General features: G+C 44.5%; 1 protein-coding gene across 1 annotated transcript; it reads left to right on the forward strand.

Annotated features, from left to right (window-relative positions):
- The first annotated feature begins 330 nt into the window (after positions 1-330).
- Positions 331-22,336, forward strand: BATF (basic leucine zipper ATF-like transcription factor). Its single transcript, XM_070469652.1, has 3 exons — positions 331-648; positions 2,970-3,074; positions 21,754-22,336. The coding sequence occupies exons 1-3, from the start codon at positions 586-588 to the stop codon at positions 21,961-21,963; spliced, it is 378 nt and encodes a 125-aa protein (XP_070325753.1). The 5' UTR covers positions 331-585; the 3' UTR covers positions 21,964-22,336.
- The last annotated feature ends 388 nt before the right edge of the window (positions 22,337-22,724 follow it).

Genomic DNA, 22,724 nt, shown 5'->3' on the forward strand with positions numbered 1-22,724 from the left:
GCTTTCCTTTCGGTTTAAAATTCAAGTCGGGTGACAATGGAAACTCTTCCCTTGCTGTCCTCTCCTTTCTGCCCATGTTGACAGAAGACGGACTTGCTAATTCTGGCTGGGGTTTTTCCCTCCCTGGGCTGTTTTTCTCTTTTTATCTTCATCAATTGAAGTGAGCTGTTCTGCCTTTCAAACTGTCGGAAGGTATCTGGGGTTTTGTGTATCTTTTTTTTTCTTTCTTTCTTTTCTTTCACATAATTCTGTGGGTCTTTTCCCAGATATGTATTTTCTCTCAATTTAACTTCTAACTTAAGTTTCCGCCCATGTGACTTCCAGCGCGAGTTACCAGAAACCACAAGAGTGAGAGAGGGCGCGAGCCCCAAGGCAAGCGACATGTCCCTGTGGGGAGCAGAGCCTCTGCACCCCAGAGCGAGGAGGACGCCGGGGTCAGAGGCAGCGGCAAGGCGGGCAGAGGAGGGCCCTGCGGAGGGGGGTGGGCTGCTGGCCCGGGGGGAGCAGTCAGGAAGGGAGGCCGGCTGGTGACAGGAGAGCCCCGAGGCGCCTGGGGCTGCGTGGAGAGCCCGGAAGACCGCGGCCATGCCTCACAGCTCCGACAGCAGCGACTCCAGCTTCAGCCGCTCTCCACCCCCCAGCAAACAGGTAGGGTCCTGCCTTTCCCTCCTCTTCCCTCCTGATTCTCCGGGGCAGAGGGGAGAGGGCCAGGCTTCCTGGGCCTCTGCCCAAGGACGCTGAGAGGCCAGGAGATGGCTGGTGGCCGGGGCATCCTGTTAGACTCAAGGGCTGCAGGGAAGCTGTGCATCTCGGGCGGAGACCCTCATCCTTCCGCCCCTCCTGCCAGAGGATGCTCTCCGCGTCCCCTGATGGTACCCATCGCCTTCACCTCACCTGGGGTCCCATCCCAGGAAGCTTTCTAGGAAGCCGAGAGGGGAATGGGCACCAAAGAACTCTGGTCTCTCAGAAGAGAGCGTCTACCTCTCTCCAAGGCGGTAGCAGAGTGAGTGGGGAGGAGCGTTGCTGCGGGCTGAAGGCACGCACACCCGGAAAGCTAGATGGTTGCCCAGGAGACAGCCGGCAGAAGAGGAGAGGAAAGGGATGGGGTCGGGGGAGGCAAGTTAGAAGGAGGAGGACCCCAGGCCAGCTCGGAAGGATCTATCTTACCTCCCAGCACGGAACCTGTTGCTGGCACAGAAGGGGGTTAGGAGAGCTGAAGGAGGAAGGAAATGAATCAGGAGATGGTTCTGGGCACTTGAAATTATTCCCTTGTAGCTCAGCTCTGGGGAAACTAGAGAGAGGAGGGTGGAGATTCTGGGTGTCTAAGATTGTGACTTCCAACTCAAAAGTTTTCAGCTTGAGGATTGCCAAAAGAAAAGAAAGAAAGAAAGAAAGAAAGAAAAAAAAAAAAAAAACAACACACCACGAGCATCCTGGCTGCTTCCCATCTCCCAGGGCTTTCTCCTCATCACATTCCTTGACAGCCCTCTCCATAGAAAGTCTCTCTCTGCTCATCCAGTACAACGGTGCAGGACAATGTCTTCTCCAAATCTAGGGTTTAAAAACTGTCTTCTTTCCTTGGCACGGGTGTCTGAGAGGGCCTTCAAAATGCTGCAGCCGGAATAAAAGTATACAAACACATACTACAGCTTCTGTCATCAATACCTGACAGAAGATAGGCAGGTAGGAAGGAGTTCTAGTGGAGACCTCTAGAGGACAACCAAGCCAGTCCTCCGCTCGAGACCGCATCAGCCGTTCAGACCACCTGGAAGCCTGTGCTCTTCTTAGGAAGGAAATTACTCATGGCTTTCATGGTAACCCAGCTCCCCAACCCCCTGAGAGGAAGAGCACTTCCTTCCTATCTAACCCACTGCCTTCTGACTGCAATGGCCTGGAAGTACCAGGCCACTGGTGAGACGTATGCTTGGGCAGGCAGACTCTTGTCCTGGGAACCGTGTCCCTCTAGCCTGCAGGGATGTGAGACGGGGCAGAGCTGGGGGTGCAGGAGGGTTTCGGTCAAACTTCTACACTTACCCTGTAGTGTCTGGGCAAAGCCAGAACTAACCTCTCTGCTCAAGTGGAGCACACGCCCATCTGTGGGAGGCACTCAGATGACACCCAAGGTCCCTGGGTCCTCCTAAGCACCTGGCTCCGGCCTGCCAGGGCCAGGTTATCTCCATCATTAAAACTGTTCCTGGTCTCTACTTAGAACTAGGCCTTGTGCTCAGAGCACCCTGGGGGATGTCAGGGTCACTGAGCATAAAGAAGGGAATGCAGGGGACAAAGAGGCAGATCTGGAATGGGGACCTCAGTCCAGGGCGGGGGCAACAGAAGCCCCAAGGGGTCACACCAGGGAAGAAGTAGTTGGTAGTGGGTGAGGGAGTGGCTTGGAGAGGCATCAGACTCAGCACTGGAGGATGCAACTTTCCAGAGTACTGTGAGCTTCTAGGCAAGATCTTTGAGCCTTCGGTCCCCCATGTAAGATGCAAATACTCGTATCAACTTCTTCAAATTGGGGGGTTCAACAAGAGCACCTCAGGGAAAAACACTTGCACAGAAGCAAGCACATAGTGAGTGTTCAACAACATTTTAGAAAAAAAAAAATAGCAAGAAGGTTCTAGGCCAGAAGTGACAGGGTTAGGGTGGAACAGCCCTGAACAAGAGAGGTGATGAAACACACTTCATCGCCTTAACCATCTTTTTCCAAATACAGCTCTCCTGAGGCCTCAAGCTGTTTTGCCCTCTTCCTGTATCTTCTGGCCAAAGCTAAAGAGACACAAGCAAGTGTAACAGAGTGTGGGGAAGAGTTCCCTTTGGGGTTCAGCCTTTTGGTCACTAGGGCATGGACGGGCAAATAACGATGAAGAAATGGAAGAGTGGACATTTCTCATGACAAATGCCATGAGAGGCGGCTTCAGCTCAGAAGAGAGGAGTAGACTCCCTTAATTCTCCTCATCTCTGCTCCCCAGGACTCATCTGATGATGTGAGAAAGGTTCAGAGAAGGGAGAAAAATCGCATCGCCGCCCAGAAGAGCCGGCAGAGGCAGACACAGAAAGCCGACACCCTCCACCTGGTGAGTGTTGAGTCCTCTCTTCATCCTCTCGGACTGTAGGCTTTGCTCCCCACCAACCTGTGGACACCCGGACAGAGTCTTGAGTCTGCCTGTGTGGAGATGTGTATGTGGGAGTGTCAGTGGAGGGGTGAGGGGATACAGGTGGGGTGGGTACGTGGAGAAGATTCTGTCGCAGGAAATGGGCCAGGAGGCTGAAAGAGAAATGAACCCCAGGATGGCATGCACAGGAAAGCTGAGTGTGGGCAGCCCAGAGGCTGGTGGAATGCAGATCCACCTCCTAAGAGATGGGATAACCTCAGAGAGCTCCATCCCACGTGAACCCAGAGAGCAGAAGTCACGACTGCCTTTGGGAGCAATTCAGAAGGTGTTATGTGCTTTGGGGAAGCCTGTCATCTTACAGTGCTAGGAACACATATAGTCCCATCCCCTGGGAGGCCAGCAGAGTGGCCACTCTGGGCCCTGCATTTGGGACAACGAGGTCCACAGGGTGCTGCACCCCACAACTTCTTTTCTGGACATTATTAAGGTTTGATTTCAAAATTTCTATTTTGGTGATATGCCAAGAGGTCTGTGAATGATACATTTGCAAGTGCACGTATCTGGCAGTCATCCTCCTGGTTGAGTTGCCTCCAGCCTTGCACTTTCTAGGGAAGCCCTGACCCCTGGCTTGAGCAGGGGCTTTGGGTGATCAGAACTGCATTTCCTCCAGTAGCGCAAGATCCTGGTCAGTGTTTACAAATCGTGGCTGTGTGCTTCTTACAGAAAAGTCTTCTCCTCACCTCCCTCACCTTACCACCTCGCCTCTCTTCACCCTGCCCTTTAATTTGCTCCCTTTTCAATCAACTCTTATTTCACTAGCTCCTTTCTCTTCTATCCCTTCAGCCCTTCCTCTAGCAACACTGTCCTTTCTCATCCTATCCGGCCCTCCCCCTGACCCCGAACCATTCCCAGACCCCTAGCATCCCAGGAATTCACTCCAGTGATAAAAAGGGGAATTGGCACCAAAAGTGTATATGCTTATGTTTATTTGAAAGATGAGCCTGGTAACTGGCCAGTTAGAGAAAAACTGTATTAATCCCATCAAGGAAAAGTAAGATGCAGTTTTAGGTAAAAAGATATCATTTTTAACTTTGTAAGGAAGCAGAGAGCAGGCAATGTGAAGACCTCTGACTGTTTGCTTGTGTTTTATTTGAAATGTATTCAACATGTTTTCCAATGCATACTAACATAATTTTATACTCATGAATATCTGTTGACTCGAAAGAATGAATGAACACTAAGTCTGTTCTCTTTGGAAATTGTGATCAGTAGTCTAAATGTTAAGCTGGTGGTGGACCTGCTGCTTATATGTTCTCTGTGATTTCACCATGGCTTAGGGGCTCACGACCCTCAAATTTACTATTTTAGGCTTGAAAAATCTATGATTGCTAACTTTGCCTCCATCAGCATCTGATTCTTATTCAATATTCTTTAGAACAAGCAAATAAACAAATAAATAAAATTAGTAATGATAAAGTCTACTTTTTGGTATAAGTAGACAATGTTCTGAAACTGGAAATCTGCTTAGTCGCAGTTCCCTTATCAGGAAAATGGGAAAATGACTACCTCATAGATAGAGTGCATATAAACAGCTCAGGCTCAGTTCTCCTAGGCATATCATAAATATTCAAAAATTTTAAGTATAATAAGAGTAATATTAATGATAGTTATCATTATAAGAAATAAGATGATTACAACTAAGGTTTTATGCATCTGAATTTATATTTATATATAAATCACAGGATCTCAGTCAGGGCTGAAAGATTTCTTAAAGGCTGGAAAGTTCAGACACACTTTTGATGCTCAAGACTCTCTCCAACACCCTCTGGACATGGTCCCTAAAGTACGCCTGTCACTCCTAGCAATGGAGAGCCCTCTGCCTCCCAACAAGAGCAGAGGAGTCTTCCCTAACTCGAGCTGTGCCACTGTCTCCCTGGGAACTCAACCCCCTGGTCTTTCTTAAACTCCTCGGGGACATATCAGTGAGGGTGACATGCATGCTTCCTTGCTATGGCAAGATTTTCAACACTGACTCTGCTGTGTCTCTTTGCAAGAAGAGAGTTTGAGCCAGAAGATGTAGTCCATCTGATTATACTAGTCAAGACTATACTAGGATAATATCTGGGGTTTGGGGGTCCATGGAGACCCAAGTCATGTAGTCACCACGTCCACACTCAAACCCTTGGCCCCAGTCTCTAGACTGTTCTCATCTTTGCCATATCTGGACACAGGCTCCTCCCCACTCCTTTCTTCTGAGCACCGTGGCACTCACCTTCACTTTTTGACCAGCGAGTAGGACTCCTCAGAGTTTAGACAGCAAGCCTGAGTGTTGCAACCAATGTGACTTATATTTCTTGACTTTGGGTAGAAGCTTTTGGTAGCAACATATAAGTCTGCCACCATCAAGCAGAGGGTTTGGCCGTGATCTGAAATTTGACAGCAACATACAAATCTGCCACCATCAAACAGAGAGCTTGACTGTGATCTGAAATGTTCATTTCCTCTCAGACAATAATCACCCATCTTCTGCATCCATTATCCTCTTAATCATGTTTGTGATTCAGGTAGAAAGCCTTCTATTTACCACCAGCATTCTTAGGGTTGGGTGCTTGGTTTGCCCTTGATTCCTTTCCACGCTTGTCTCCACATGTTGAGGCTCTGGAACTATTCTCTGGCCCAAAGACACAGCCATAGGACTCACCTAACAAGATGTAAAAGACCAGGGTTTAGAAAGTACTGTGGTCCTAAATAAGGACTATATTTGTATTAGTATGCTAGCCTCTTATATGCGGGGGTAACAATTGATTTCTTAGTTTCAACTTTGTCACTATTATTTCTCTTAAAATAGCAAAAAAATTATTCTGTTTCTCCAGTGAGAGCATGGAATACCTATTATGTAGCATTTTCAGTATCTATCCTATACCTGGTTTGCATCAACACTGTGTGTAGATTGCTTTTAAAATAGCAGAGTAGGGAAGTTGGTGCTTTCAACAAGCGGTTTAACCTCATGCCAATGTGATAACATCTCTGGCCTTGACTACCACTCACATAAACCAAATTAGGAGGGGCTCCTTTTCATAATCGTAATATCAACACTGTCCACATGCTGTCTTTTTGTTTATTTTTGCCGCACCTCGTGGCATGAGGGATTCCAGTTCCCTGACCAAGGGTTGAACCTGTGCCCCCTGCAGTGGAAGCTCAGAGTTCTAACCCCTGGACCACCAAGGAATTCCCCCACATTCTGTTTTAATTCTCACTTGGTTGGTGTCTCCCCCAGCACTCAGCACACTGTTACTTTTCTCCCGCGGTCAAGTGTAGAGTCCGTTAGGCAGGGTGAAGGAATTGATTAAAAAGGAGAAAGTCAGATCTTGAGCCATTCATTTTCAAAAGGTATTAGTCACTAATAAGTGAATCCGAGATAATCAGCTAAAAACTACTAACAATAATAAGAACCCAGTCAGCTTTCAAAGTTAACACAAAAAGTAATAACTTTTCTTATGCAAACTAGATTAAAAAAATTAAATAGGAAGAAAGAGTCTGTTTATAATACCAAGAACAGCAAATGGAAAGAAGGAATAAATTGAACAAAAAAATACAGGGTTTAGTTGTTTTAAGCTTCAAAATTATTCTAGGTGATTTTTAAAATTTCAAATAATTGAAAAAATTATGTCTTATGTAAAGATAGCAATTCTCCTTAAAGTTAATTTAGAAATTTATCTAATTTAATGTGATCTCAATAAAATAGGATTTTCTGGGTATTGGAGGAAATTAAATTAGATATTCTAAATACCTTGTGAAAAATAACCATATGAGAATTTCTAAGAAAATTCTAAAAAAGGAGGGTAATTATAGGAAATTAGCTTAATAAGATATTAAAGTGAATTATAAATATAAAAATCAAAACAATGTGGGATAGATAGAATATTGGACAGAATAGAACATAGAAGTAGACCTCCAAACAAACTCAAATTTGAGACCCAAATACAAATAGACCCAAATACAAATAGACCCAAATACAAATAGACTCAAATATAAATAGACTCAAATGTGTATTAGTTCCTAAGACACAAGTAAAAATGCAAAATGTCTAAGATGGCATTTCAAACAAGAGAAATATGAAGTACTCAATAAATTGTGTTGGGGAAACTGGTTAGTCGTTTAAAAAAAAAAAAGCTAGAGTCTTCACTTCTTTTACAATGTATATAGATTAAATACATAAAAAATTAAAGAAATTTGAAAAATTAGCATTAAAAATATTTATCTTGGTATGAAGTCTTCCAGATAAAATGAAAAACCCTGAAGCCATAAAGGAAAGATTGATACACATTTATCAATAAGAAGTGTATTTTATACATAAGTGAAAATGTCTATACAGTTCAAAGAACCTAATAAGTAAAATCAAAAGCAAGTGAAGACTGGGAAAAATACCTGCAACGCATATGACCAAAAAAGGGCATATTTGCTTAATATATGAGAGCCCTTATGAATAAGAAAATGATCTACAAACAAAAGAAAAAATGAGTGATAATAAGAATAGGCAATTTATAGAAAGAGAAAAATAAATGGCAAATAAATACAGAAAAGCTGCTAGACCTCAGTTAGGAAAATGACAGTTAAAGCAACAGTTACATTCTCTGCCAGACTGACAAAGACAGAAAATGTTGCTAAAAGACCATGTTGCCAAGATGATGGTCAAGCAGGTACCACCATGTACTACTACTGGAAGTATAAATCAGTGCAACTCCATTAGGGAGAAATTTGACCATGTCCAAAGTTACTAGTGTGCATACACGGTAACTTGGCGATTTTACATCTAGGAATCTGTTTACAAACATATTCACAGATTACACAATTATGTACATGTAGATATAATCCTAGCTGCATTGCTTGTCATAGCAAAGACTGGAAATAAGCTAAATAGTCATCAGTAAGAGAATCATCCAATAAACTAGAGTTGGTTTATTCAGTGGAATATCACAAATGTTTTAAAATAATAAGTTAAATCGAATGTGCTACTCTGAAAAGATTATCAAGCTTCTATACTTTTAAGTGAATAAGTATGAGTCTGGAGTATGGTTTTCTTCCATGCATATTTTCAATGAAAATAAAAACATATATGTGCATATGCATATAAGCTTAAAAATTTTCAAGTAGGTTTCCCCCCAAAATTGCTAGCGATATATATTTCTGAAAGTAGGACAAAAGGTCTAAAGCAGAAGAGAGATACTTTTTGTACCTTTTTATATCGTTTGGATGTTTTTATTATGTGCTTTTATTTATATATAATATAGATATTAAATTCCAAATATAGATCATTATTACATGTGCATTAGAAGGATTTCTTTTCTAATTTGATCTCAAACATTGAATAGTCTTCCACTGTGATGTTTTATCCCTTGAACATCGTGCATAAATATCTCAGTCCTTTGGGACAACAGTCAATTGGGATTTCTAATGAGTAATCTTATGGTCTCTAGCACTAAACAAGCCACTGTAAAGGACAGAGAATCAGTTTCATTTGTGTGATTATCTTGGTAATTGTAGGATACTCTGGTGCCTTGTAGCAGGAAGGATTTTGAGTCTGTGTCCCAGGTCAGTGGGAAAGAGAATTGAGATCAGTTGAGAAGCTGTGTTCATGAAAAAGCTAAAAGTAGAGGAGGTGATGGAGAGCCAGTAATATTAGCCCAGTGCTATGATGTTGACAAGTCAGATCTGGCCTTGAGGATGGAACTGGAAGCAAAGCAGAGTTACAGGGTCAGATCTGGAAGCTGGAACTTCAGATACTTAGACTGGAGGAGGGATGAGTGTTTCCCTGGGACTGCCTCTAGTGTGAAAGATCTCATACTAGTTAAAAAAAAAGAGAGAAAGATTTACAGGTTCAGGGTAGATCTTTAATGTCGCATATAGCAAATATCAGGAGGGTAAATTATGTCTGAAATTAAGCTGATGCTGTGAGAAATAAAGTTTTTATAACTGGAGGAAAATTGAGTAATGGAAGAAGCAAAGCTCAGCAAAGGTGCTCGCTTCCCAGGCCTCCTTAGGAGAGTGTTCTTGGTCTTCTGGTAAGGCCTGGGCAAGAAGGCTGTATATGGTTCTTTTTCATTCTATAATTTTTTTTCTCCCTCTAGGAGATTATACCATAAGTTTTATTGGTATGGAGAAGTCATAGGTAAAAAAAAATAAAGTAAAATGAAAACCACAGAAAGAATGTTCTTGCTAGTTCCAGCCTAAAGAAGTTCAGTGTAAAATCAGTGAACTACCCATGAAAAAGACATTTCTCTTGTGCCTCTACTGCTCTGAACTTCTTTTTATTGAAAACATATTAATTGAACACACAACTATATACCAGGCACGGTGCATTATGTTCTCTACCTGCAGTTATCTCATTTAATCTGCACAAAAACCTTATTTTGTCATTGCTGTATTAGGTTAAATAACTTGTCCAAGGTCACACATTTTGTAACTAGGTCTGTCTGACTTCAGAACCCATCTTTTTAACCACTAGGCAACACAGCCTCTTCCTTTGGACTCTTGTGAAAACTAATCCTCTTTGAACCCCTTCCTGAATTTTTTCCTTTTATTTTTTAAGCAGCATCCCCCAAAGTTGACACTTTTCCTCCTCCACCATTAGGCTTAGCTGAGAAAGTAAGCATTAGATCAAAGACATTGAAACCATTTTTAAAGAAAGCTGAGTAGCAATAAATATTAACATCCTGCTCTTTGGTGGAGCAATTCCACCTACAGGAGTTTGAAGAAACAATGATGCACAAAGATGACCAATTCATCATTATTTGTGAGTAGTATACACTTTATCAATACTCTAAAATTGGACATATGCCCAGCTATGGGGATAAGTATATTATGACACATTCATACACTAGAATTCTATGCTAGCACTAAAAATGACTAAGTTGATCCGTATTTATCAACACAGAAAGATGTTAATGACATGGCATTGAGTGACAAAGCAAGTGACAAAGAATATGCAGAGTATAATCCTCTTGATGTAAAATTTGTGGTTTGGGGGCATGTTTGCATGCATAAAGAGGTGTCTGGAAGAATAGTCTTCAAAATGCTAACCGTGGCTACTTCTATGTGGTTGAGATTTGAATAAGTCACCTTACTCCTAGTACTTTTCTGTAATTCTTTTTATTATAATAAACGTGTACCATTTTAAAAATCAGAATAAAAAAATGACAATTCTCATTTGGAAAGGGAAAATACACCGAGGAATTCACCACCCCTAACTGCTTGTCCTACTAATGAGGGGTCAGTGTGGTTACGGTCAGCAGGCGTATTCAGCACTGTAAGGAATTTCTGTCTGAATGCGATTACTTGTCAAGGCCAGAAATTGGCGGCACCTACTCAGCTGAAGTCTTCATGAAGCTGTTTTCAGTGGCTACCAGCCTACTTTCTCTTGGAAAGGATGAGGGAGTCTCACCAAACCCCAAGCTGCTCTGGGGTTTTCTCAGTTTCCTCTGTAGGATTTGGTCAGGCCCCCCAAGTCCTAGGGGGATTCCATAGATTGGTTCCACAGGACCAAGTCCCCTTCAGACTGCGGAGGACCTGTAGGGGACCCTGCCATGGGTCCATACGGGAGTTCGCAGAGGGAATAACCATAACTGGTCATGCCCCCTTCTTGATGGAATCGCAGAATTAAAAAGAAACTCAGAGATGCTCCAGGCCACCCTGCTGTATGTATTACTGGTGAGGACACTGCTGTCTTCCTCCAGGACACCCAAGAAACAAAACCTCTTGCCTTCCCACCACTTGCTTTTGTTTCTGTGCTATTTTGCTGAGCAGGACTTTGCTCTGCAGATGGTGTTGCCCTCACACGTCCTTTGCAAAGGGTGAGTTAAGAAGTAGGCCATTAACCAGGACATGTGAACCGTCCAGGCACTGTTCAGCAACAGAGCCCAAGCATATAGTAAGAGACCAGAAAGGCAGAGAGTCCCAGGTTGAAAGGGGCTAAATTTAGAAGTTCCTTTATTTTATTTATCTATTTGGTTGTGCTAGGTCTTAGGGATCTAGTTCCCAGACCAGGGAATGGACTAGGTCTCCTGCATTGGGAGCTCAGAGTCTTAGCCACTCGACCACAAGGGAAGTCAAAGTTCCTTTATTTTAAAAAAGATCTTAAAAGTGTAATTTGAAATCAAAAGGACAATGACATATTAGGGGAAATATTTCTGTCAAATTAAATAAATTCAGGTTTAATACTTATAATATAGAAAGAACAGCCTTTTTAAGAAAAACCTCAAGATGCCAATAGGTAAGTGGGCAAAGGCTATGAACAGAAAGCTTACGTAACATTTTTTCCTACTGAAATGAACATAACCCAATTTTCTATTCTGATTGTGAAAACAATACACACCATGGGTTTCCCAGCCTCGGCAATATTGACATTTTGAGTTGGACAATTCTTTGTTGTGTGTGTGGGAGGGGGTTGGTCTCCAGCACTGTAAAATCTAAACTCTACCCACTTAGATGCCAGCAGCACCACCTCATCCCTCTGGTTATGAAAATCAGAAATATTTCTGAATCTTCCCAAATGTTCCCTGGGGGGTCAAAATTGTCCTTGGTTGAGAATGCTGTACTAGGAAATACATATATAGAAATGTATTTCTTCTTAGTAATCAATAACTTGTAACATTAAAATGAAATGAAGAAACTTCCCAAACGTTTGTTAGCAAAATAAATTATTTAAAATTACAACACCTGGGACTTTCTTGGTAGTCCAGTGGTTAAGATTCTGAGCTTTCACTGCAGGGGACATGGGTTTGATCCCTGATTGGGGAACTAAGATCCCCAGTGCCACGCAGCAAGGCCAAAAAAAAAGAAAGAAAAATCACCTAAAATTACAACACCTAAATCCCAACAAGGTTGTTGTAATAATTAATATATTCATTCATGGCTGATGACACTGTATATCTTACATAACCTTTTATAAAAATACTAACCAAGGACTGGAAGATGTTCACTATACCGTTATTTATAACAGCAACCAAAATGTCTAGCATTAGAAAGCCACATAAGGTAAACTGTGGATCATCTGTTTGTTGATGTAGCCATTAAAATAATAATTATGGTGATTTTGTAGGTGTACTCTAAGTATACATACAAATTTGTATTTTCTTTTCTATCATAATTTTGTCACACTTACAAAAATCACCATAATTATTATTTTAATGCTTGTAACAACAAACAGATGATCAGCTGTTTGCCTTACATGGCTTTCTAATGCTGGACATTTTGGCTGCTATTATTTGTTAAAAAGGACAAGATGGCAAACACGTATAAATGAAAAGGATTGTGTTTAGAGGACTAGAATCATGGGTGGGTATACTTTTTAAAAAATATCTTTAATGTATTTATATTGTATGTTTTTTATTAAAAAACATAAGAAAATGATCAAATTGACCCTGCGTGAGTTCTGGTAGAAACTGAGGATGAGAACAGTGAGGGTATCCCTGAGTTAGAATTTAGGAGAAAGGCTTTGGTAGAAGATCTTGTAATTTATCCTCCAAACAGGGACATTTTTGAGAGTGGAAAGAGGTACTAGTAAACAATTACATGAGGACAATACTATGAACTGGGAGTGTCCCAGTAAACATCTGGTCACACTAGATTGAGGGGAACCAAGGAGGATGACATAAGGCTCTTAGGAAATTCACGAGTAAAGATTAAGTTCAGATCCAACTAGAGGGGGCTAGATTCCTGGTGCTAGAAGCCAATTTCCTGCACGAGATGACCCTGTTACTAAAATATTTTCCAGTTACTCAGCTGGCGCAAAAATATGCCTATTGCTAAGAGGGTGCGGTAGTCCAGAAAATGACGAAAGCAAAGGGCATATTCTTAGTACTAGAACTCACGTCAACAGAAATGATTCTTTCTGCTGTACAAGTATATATGAAATGCCTCCTATGGGCATTTTTTTTTTTTTTTTAAGGTGCTGAGAGTTCAGCAGGGACAAGACAGACTAAGTCTCTGATTTCAGGGACCTTACATTCAATCAGAAGTCACACTGGAAAATCAACTGACCAATTGTTATTTACTATTTCACTAATTACACAAAGTGAGGAGGGCTTCAAAGGAAACCAAATGGTGCAATGTTAACAGTGACTTGAGGACAGGGCTGGGAATGGTGATCAAGGAAGGTCCTTCTGAGGCCCTGACATCTGAAATCAAATATGAGTCATGGGAAGGAGCCTGGGAAGATCCCGGGAGAGGGTGCTGTCTGCAGAGCCTTCAGGCCAAACTCTGTCAAGGGTCAGAAAGATGCCTTGTGGGGCCCAGGACTGTGAGCTCAAGAAGAGGAACTCAGGAAAAAAGGCCATTGTGCCCCAGGGAGCAGGGACCAGATGGGGTGGGGGTGGGGGCCTCAGTAAAATGAATTCAAATCCAGTGGGGACAGGGAGAGGGCAGATACATCTGAACCTAAATTCTGATCTACAAAATGTAAAGCAATTACACCTCACTGGGCTGTTTGTGAAATAATGCGAGAGCAAATGTCAAAAGAAACAATAGGGCATTTGTCAGTTTTGCATTGGAGAGATTTTATTTGTTTAATGCAGAGAGGCCAGCATTTTCCTATAAGTCAATCACATGAAGATATCAGAAGTATTGTCATATATGAAAATGTATGCCCTTCTTTCCAGTTCATACAAACTTTAAGAACACTGTTTCTCTGGCTGGGTTTTTCACTACAGCTGGTCAGGTCTCCTTTGCTTCGTTTGGTTGGGACAGGTCAAGTTGAGGCCAGGGAAATCGCATGCAGGGTTCTGACAGTGCTATAATTCAGCTGCTTCCACTCCACAGCTTCAGTCTGGGGAACAAAAGTATTGCTAAGCAGGTCTTAAAAAAAAAAAATCTCTTACACTCATTTGTAGGCTTCCCCGATGGCTCAGTTGGTAAAGAATCTGCTTGCAATGCAGGATACCTGAGTTCGATCCCTGGGTCAGAAAGATTCCCTGGAGAAGGAAATGGCAACCCACTCCAGCATTCTTGCCTGGGAAATTGAATGGACAGAGGAGCCTGGTGGGCTACAGTCCATGGGGTCACAAGAGTCAGAAATAACTTAGCGACTAAACCACCACCAAACACTCATTTGTAACTCTTCCAGAGTTAAAAGTAGAAGCAATAAAAGTACTTAAATGCTTGGTTAAACACTCCCTGGGAAATTTCATGGATATCACAAATTTAGCAGACTCCTCAAATGCAGGTCTCAGATTTTGGTTTATTATTACAGACTCCAAGTTGGCAGTCAAGAAACATGATTTTACTGGTCACTTCACTGTGTGCCAGGCACAGTCCCAGGACAAAATTCTGTCTTTCACTCCAGACAGTGTTTTGTCCTTCACTGAGGACGAGAACAGTGAAGACAAGGATAGCTCCTGTCCTCATAGAGCTTAACAATCCATAGGACAAATAATTTGATGAAGTTATCATTAATGAGATTCTGATAAATCCTCTACCTCTTGCCTTTCTATGAGAGTGAACTATTCTGGGCCATTTGAAATTTTCACCAACTATAAGACTCTTTGCCTTAAATAGCCATTTACTTTCAGAAAAAAATTTTGATTTAGAAATGTCCTCTTCCTTCTTTAAAGTTCTTTATATTTATATTATTTATACTATGTTACACAATAAATACATTTAATAAAGCAAAATATAAATAAATATATAAATATGATACCATAAATTTAACAAAATCAAACTGTATATATTTATATTGTTTTATTATTTTCAAGAGGAATCTACTATGAACATACTTCTCAAGCTTGTTTTTCATTAAGCTCACCTAGGAAGTACTTTTTTAATCTTCATGCCTGAACCCAGTCTGGAACAATTAAATTGGAACCTCTCAGTGGTAAAATCCAGGAATCAAAATTTAAAAAAAAAAAAAAAGCTCTCCAGGAAACTGCAGTGTGCAGCTAGGACTGAGAAGCGGGGAGTGATGACATTTAGAAGCCTGTCCGATGCATGTGGTAGAATGTGTGGAGTGAATCTGGGGCAATTTTGTGAGTATATATCCAGACACTCTGTCCCAAAGACCTGCAGCTTAAAACAAAACCAAAGAAAACAGTTCAGACCTTGATGTTGATGGAAATTATTAGTTTGTTTTTCAAAACTGGGTGATGTCCTTTATAACTTGTGGTATCAGTCAGGAGTTATAGAAAAACTATCCAACAGAGGCATCAACAAGTCACCATTTGTATTTTAGATTTTTCTCAAATAAGAAGTTCAGAAGTAGACAGACCAGGGATAGTACAAGAATGTCAACAAAGAACCAAGCTCCTTCTCTCTCTTGGGCAGCCATTCTCAAGATGGAGTTTTCATCCTCAAGGCTGCAAGATGGCCACTGAATCTCCAGGCATCAATCTGTGTCCAGAGAGGGTAGCCTTTGTCTGGTGAGGCTTTCCCTTTTCCCCCCTGGGAAGCGAAGCTTCATTCTCTCCCTCCCTGTATTTCTGCTTGTGTCTCATTGGTCAGAATCTGTTACATGGTCCTGCTATCTAGCTGCAGGGGAAGCTGGGTAATTGAGGAATTCTTTTCATAGCCTCTCTAGAGGAAAGCAGGGGTGAGGAGTTCGGGATAGACGTTGAGTGAGCCATCTTACAGTGTTTCTCATATATGAGGCCAATGAAGTCATGGCCGTGAAAGCCAAGGAACAGAAGAAAGGGCCCCAGGCAGCGCCCTGAGGGGCGTGGCTGCTGTGGTTAAATATCAGTGAGTGACCAGCTGCTGACAGTCCCGGACCTTCAGCTTTAAGGCTCACAAGTGTAGATTTCTCCAGAACTCAGTGCAAAGACCTGTGGTTCGGTGATTCTTCTCTCCTCCTCAGGTGAGGAACAGGACTGGGGGCGATCTTCCCAGGATTGGTGGGAGGCGTAGCACAGATCCCACGATGGCGTGGGACGTGCCCTCCTCTCGGTTCACAGACTTCTCGGGGAATGGTGGGCTCCACCCCAGTCCTGCCTGGGGAGGGCCGGGCGGGAGGGTGGGTTGCAGACTGCTGGGGATTGAACCAAGAGCTGGGTGTGAGCTTCACACAGCACTCTCGTATTGAAGTGTGGGTGGGAGCTGAAAGGTCACCCTACCAATAACTGCAGGTTCTGTTGAGGAGAAAACACAGGGACTATTTTCACCCTTCTGGAAAGTGTGATTAGAAAACTCAAGGAGAAGGTCAAGGCACTAAACTAGAACTGGCAGGAAGACACTCCAAGCCCTGCTCAGAAGGCCTGGAGAGTCCCTGCTAGAGCCTTGGGTTAGAGTTTGTCCTCAGCCTTGGTCCCAACTGGCTTCCCTGTGGGGAAGGGACCTGCCTGGGGATTCCCCATCATTCAAGCGCTCTACAGTGACCCCCCGCTTGGCGCCTCCACTAGGGAATTTCCCAGAATGTTCCCACACCCCCGAGAAGCCTCCTCCTTAGCCACCCCCAAGCTGCTTGTGGTTCATGGTAAGGCTGGCATCAAGTAACCTCACAGGTAAGCATGAATTGTGAACATTAGCATCTCAATTTGCATGAGGCGGGAAGAGAGGGAAGATGAAATAGGAAAGTCAGCCAGGCTGAGGCCTCGCAGGAGATAATTACCAGATATCATAAGATTTAAACAGACTTCAAAGGCAAGAAAGGATGGTGGGCACAGGCTCTGAAGGCAGACAGTCTCAGTTCAAGGACTGGTGCTACAACTGACAAGCTATGTGACCTTGAGCAAGTTAATTAACTTCTCTCTACCTTAGATTTTCCTCTTCCATACAAGGTGGCTAGTAATATTATCTACCACATAGGGTTGTTGCAAAGATTAAATGTAATGGTAACTGCAATGTACTTGGCACATGGTATCGCCCAAGAAATGTTAGTCATTATTAATTCAAATGAGATCACTCTTTAAAATTTTTGGTTTCTACTATCTGTCTCATATACAATGAGTCTACATACCTCCGCTTCCAGCACACAACTACCCTTTCTAAACAGTCAGAGGTTCTAGTTGGCTAATATACACAGGTAGTCAATTTAAAATCTAAAATATTTGAGAGTTAAAGAGGGCTTGGACTTCTAATCCTGTGGTTTTCAACATTCACTGCACATTGGACTCCCCCTGGGGAGCCCTTAACAACTCAATGCCCAGGTGCACCCCAGCCTGATTAAATCAGAAGCAGGCGTCAGTAAAACTTTCCAGGGATCCCACTGATCCTAGTGTGTGATCAAGGTTGAGAATGACTGTGTTGGTCCAGTCTTCCTGGTTTAAAGTGAGGCAACTGCGGCTCAGAGAGGAAAAGGATGTCACCGAGGGTCACCCAGCCAGAGCCAGGACCAAGACCCCTGTCCACTATCACCTGATGGGCACCCCCCCACCCCTGGTGCCATGGATTCCAGACCATGCTGTGGTCTGGGGATGGTCTGGCCCCAAGTCAGCCCTCTCACAGAGTAGCTGCACATTAGACTCCATCCCAACGCAGGGCAGGAGGTGATGATTAGCTCTGTGTTTGGAAGAGTATGACCGACTCAGGGTTCTTGTGTTGTCTTGAAGGATCACCAAACCAAGACCCAGTTTTCTCTTAGAAGGCTAGTGATCTTAGTGACTCCAGAGACCCTGAGTCGTCAAGTTTCTCAAGAGAAGCAGTGGGTGGGCTAAAAGGAGCTCAGGACTGAAGATGGAGAAGCTGAGAGCCCAGCCCTGCTCTGTATCTAACTGGTTCTGGGGCTTTGGATCAGTCACCTACTCAGACTTTCTGGGCCTCCGAGAAAATGTGTCTTTTTATTTATTTTCACTTTTTATTTTGCATTGGAGTAGAGCTGATAAATATTGTTTAGTTGATAGCTTCAGGTGGGCAGCAAAGGGACTCAGACATAGCTATACATGTGTCCATTCTCCCCCAGACTCTCCTCCCATCCAGGCTGCCTCATCATGCTGAGAGAGTTGTTGTGCTATATGGTAGGGCCTTGTTGGTTATCCATTTTAAATACAGCAGTGTGTACATGTCGATGATATGAATGAACTTATTTACAAAACAGAAACAGATTCACAGAGAACGAATTTATGGGTGTGGGGGTTCGGGGATGGGGTGGGGGAAGGGATAGTTAGAAAATAAGTATCTCTAGGTGAGTCTAGCCCTTTGTTTCAGCAGCTGCTGCCACCAGCCTTGAGTCCTTTAGGGATGGGAGTGACGGGTTTGCACAATAGGTTTGTCCCAGGGTCTCAGCTGGCCTCATCTGTAAAATGGAGACAATGATAAGGGCTGGCCTTACATAGCCACCTCAGAGCGTTATTGCAAGGAGCCTGAAGGATCTAAAGGAATTCCAAAAAGTAAAAAGCAGGTTACATGGAAGCCCAAGGGCAGGCTACCCCACCCTCACCTTAAGAGAAGACACACAGGTTAGAAGCCAAAATTTACTTTCTAAATGTTACTTTCCTTTTCCCCTCCTGAGTTCTCAGTTTCCAGGCCCTATTGGGAATTCAGGGGGAAGTTAGGGGGGCTGTGATCATGGTACCTCTGGGTAGAGAGCTGCTCCCAGGTGGCCTTAAGCCAGGTGTCCTGTATGAACCCTTTGCAGGGCATGCCGGGCCCCAGGGAGGGTCAGAATGGACCTGGGCCGGGCAGGGGCAGGTGGGGATGAGAGCCCTAGATCGGCCGCTTCCTTCTGCGAGGAAGTCAGGCTCTTCCTCTGCAAAACGTCTGGCTGGCAGTGATGGTTTCTCTGGGGCCCTGGCAGGAAGCAGTCTTGCTTCCCAAGGTAAAGACAAGTTTCTTGTCACAGCTGGTTGTTTTCTAGTTAGAGGCCATGGTGGTTTTGAACGCTGTCCTAGAGCTCTGGGATCTCCCAGGGGGCAGGCAGAGGGAGAGGACAAAGCCGGAGCTCAGCAGGGCTGGCTTAGGGAGGAAGAACCCGCTGTCACTTCCCGAAAGCCGGCCAGTCTCTGGGCGGAGAGAAGGTCAGAGCGGTCGGTCCCTGCGGCCCGCCTACCCCGCCCCTCCCTGCTGCCTCGGGGTTTGCCCAGGCTCTTCGGAGCACAGAACTTACAGTAAATGTTGTCACCAGTGGAAACTCTCAGAGGGGGCGAGGAAAAAGGCTAGAGGAAGGGGCCAGGACTCCCGGCCCCCAGTTCCCGTCTTGCCAACACCCCCCAGTCTCATGTGTTGCTTTATCTTACCTTTTGGTAAAGAGAGGGGATGCCCTCTCTCTGGGATGTGCCCGGAAACAACCAAATGGTGAGATGAATGAGCTGGTCACACCTTGCAGAAGCAGCAGCCAGTGCCCCTGTCTCTACCATCGTGGCTCTTGGTATCCCAACTCCCCACCCTGTTTTAGAGATAGGGTTTTCCTTTGTATTGACCTGGACACATTTTCTAGCCCCGGGCCACACACAGGAAATGCTGGGCTGAGGTTGAGCACGCGAGCGTCTGTCCTGTACAAACCGACGGAAGCTGCCTTGATGGATAAGGCCACGTTCTCCTTACCACTTCAAAAGAACTCCCATTTGCAGGGGTTAGGGCAGCCGGCAGTGTAGCTAACTCTCTCATTAACCTGAAGCTGGTTTCCTAAAGCAAATTTTAAATGTCAAGTTATCACACATCTGCTCACTGCCTACTGTAATTCTGAGTCAACTTCTGATCCATCGGTCGAAGTCATCAGGCGGCCAATCAACAAGCACTTGAGTTCATACTCCATGCCAGGCACTTAATAAGTGCTTGGATAGTTAGAACACATTTATTATCACATTTAACAATACTAGCTATTGTTTTCAAACTTGTCTGGTGATTAGAATAATCTGGGGCACTTGTTAAAAATTCAGATTCCCAGAATTCAAATCCCAAATCCCAAACTCACTGAGTTCAAACCTCTAGATTTCAGGAAGTGCCTGGAACTATATTTTTACCAGGCCCTCAGATTAGTTCTAATGTCATGGCAAGCTTGGAAAACACTAACCTAAGCGAAACAGAACAGGAAAAATAAGACCTGGAATCCAAATATTAGGTCACTTTTTGAACAGAAATGTAATTTATTTGCATCTCCAGTGCCATTTTTCCTTCCTCTGTGGGTACCAATGATTAGCAAAGATGGTCTATCTGAGTCAAGGAATGTGAACATTAAAATCACATTGGAAGTGCAATTCCCCTGGTTTTCTGAAGGTGGGATTGTTTTCCAGTATATGCTAGCTGAAAGTGAAGTCAATCAGTCGTGTCCAACTCTTTGCACCCCCGTAGACTGTAGCCTACTAGGCTGCTCCGTCCATGGGATTCTCCAGGCAAGAATACTGGAGTGGATTGCCATTTCCTTCTCCAGGGGATCTTCCCGACCCAGGGATCAAACCCGGGTCTCCCACATTGGAGGCAGATGCTTTAACCTCTGAGCCACCAGGGGAGCCAAATGCTAATTACCAGGGTGTAATTGTTGATTAATTAATGATGTGATTGGTAATCATCCCTCTTTACCCTGAGTCTTTCTTTCTTTTTAAAATTTCTTTGGCTGCACTGAGTCTTTATTTCAGCACATGTGGGCTTCTCTCTAGTTGCAGTACACAGGCTTCTCTGGTTGTGGCATGCAGACATAGGGATTCTGCAGCATCTTAGTTTTCCAACCAGTGATTGAATTTACATCCCCTGTATTGGAAGGCAGATTCTTAACCACTGGACCACCAAGGATGTCCTGAGTTTTTCTGATTAGCATGTATCTGATGGTTCCCTGAAGCAAGGGGTAAAGGTGTTTCTGTGTGCTGGGCCACACCCAGAGTTCTACATGACAAGCTGCTGGGAGACAGCATTCTCCTGGAGTTTGACCATTTATCATTTAGAAGACCCCAAACGTTCTAGAATTTGGGTGAAGTAGACAGTTAACCAAGGATTCCATTCATAAGACTAAATGCAAATGCTGGAAATGTTAGGTGAACACACCAGTGTAACAGAGCAGAAAAGAGTAAAATTAGTATAATTCAGTCTCACAAACTCTTTTCTACTTTTCCAGCTCTGGCTGGTCATGCACTGGCCTGGACATGCACTTGCCACTCTCAACTCTCATATACACTTACGGAGACCTGTGCATGTACCTGCATGCAAAGGAGCACACTCATGCAATTCACACATGCTTTCACACACACACATATCTGTTAGTTGGGACCGGATGCAACTGCCATTTTTCTAGGTCAAGATAAATATCAGCAATTTCATATGGTTTGATCTAAGCAGCTATGCATATACATGTACAAATATACATTTGTTTATGCGGATGCATGGGCTTCCCTGGTGGCCCAGATGGTAAAGAATCTGCCTGCAACGCGGGAGACCTAGGTTCGATCCCTGGGTTGGGAAGATCCCCTCGAGCAGGGCATGGTAACCCACTGCAGTATTCTCACCTGGAGAATCTCCATGGACAGAGGAGCTTGGCGGGCTGCAGTCCAAGGGTCGCCAAGAGTCAGGCGCGACTGAGCACAGCACACAGCACCACACCCATCCACACACAGGACACGTACAAATACACACGCACGCGTGCACACACTCGAATGTGCAGAAAAAGTCACCGATGCCCTGCCTGGTCATGCTAGTCGAAAACTAATGCGGAACTCCCACTGCCTCCTCCACGCCCCCCAGTCTTCCCCTGCGCCCTGAGAGTAACCTGAATATCCATCCTTTCCGCTCACAGGAGAGTGAAGATTTGGAGAAGCAGAACGCGGCTCTGCGGAAGGAGATCAAGCAACTCACAGAAGAGATGAAGTACTTCACATCGGTGCTGAGCAGCCACGAGCCCCTGTGCTCCGTGCTGGTCCCCAGCACGCCCTCGCCCCCCGAGGTGGTGTACAGCCCCCACCCCTTCCACCAGCCTCACGTCAGCTCCCCGCGCTTCCAGCCCTGAGCTCTCCCGAAGGAGGGCGAGCAGAGAATAAATAGAGCCTCCATCTACAGCTGCTCCCGGGGCCTCGGGAGGGGCGCACAGACTGTCGCCCGGCAGCCCTCCTCCCTCAGCGCCCTCTCTCCACCCAGAAAGCCGGAGGCTGAGGCCGGACCCCAGGATCGAGAACCCGGGGACGGGAACGCGAGGCAGCTGGAAGTGTGTGCGGCCACCCGCAGCGTGGCCGCCCGCCGCCGGGGGCTGGGTGGCCTGGACCTTCAGCTGGGTGGGAATGCCCGACCCAGGGCTAGGTTAAGCATGACGCCCAAGTCCGGTGACCGAGGGAAGAGGGTAGGGCAGGGCTATTTTTCTAAATAAATGTCTTAAAAGAAACCAATCTGGCAAGGGCTTGAAACCAAAAGTTATATGGGGTTAGGGTCATTTTTTTGGTCCTTGGGTTTAGGAGCCCTTAAAGGTCTGGAGACTCTGCTCATAGGGCTCTTTCCCATGGCTTGTTCATCTACTTGGGAAGCTGGGTTTTCTCAAAGTATCTTCAATTTTCCCTCTAGGCATCTCCATCGTTTCCCTCCCCAAATCACCTTGCTGTGACCTCCCACTTTCCATGCCTCATTGCATGATGTTTTCTAGGTTGTCAGCTCTAGACGGTTCTAGGGTCATTCTCTGCACGAGAGAAGAATTGGTGCCAGATGCGGTGGAGTGGGGTGGTCATTCAGGCTGGTACTCACCTCTCACAGGACTGCACTGACTCAGCCCCATCCAGATGG

Source organism: Odocoileus virginianus, chromosome 6 (assembly GCF_023699985.2).
Source record: "Odocoileus virginianus isolate 20LAN1187 ecotype Illinois chromosome 6, Ovbor_1.2, whole genome shotgun sequence".
In the NCBI taxonomy this organism is placed as follows: Eukaryota; Metazoa; Chordata; class Mammalia; order Artiodactyla; family Cervidae; genus Odocoileus; species Odocoileus virginianus.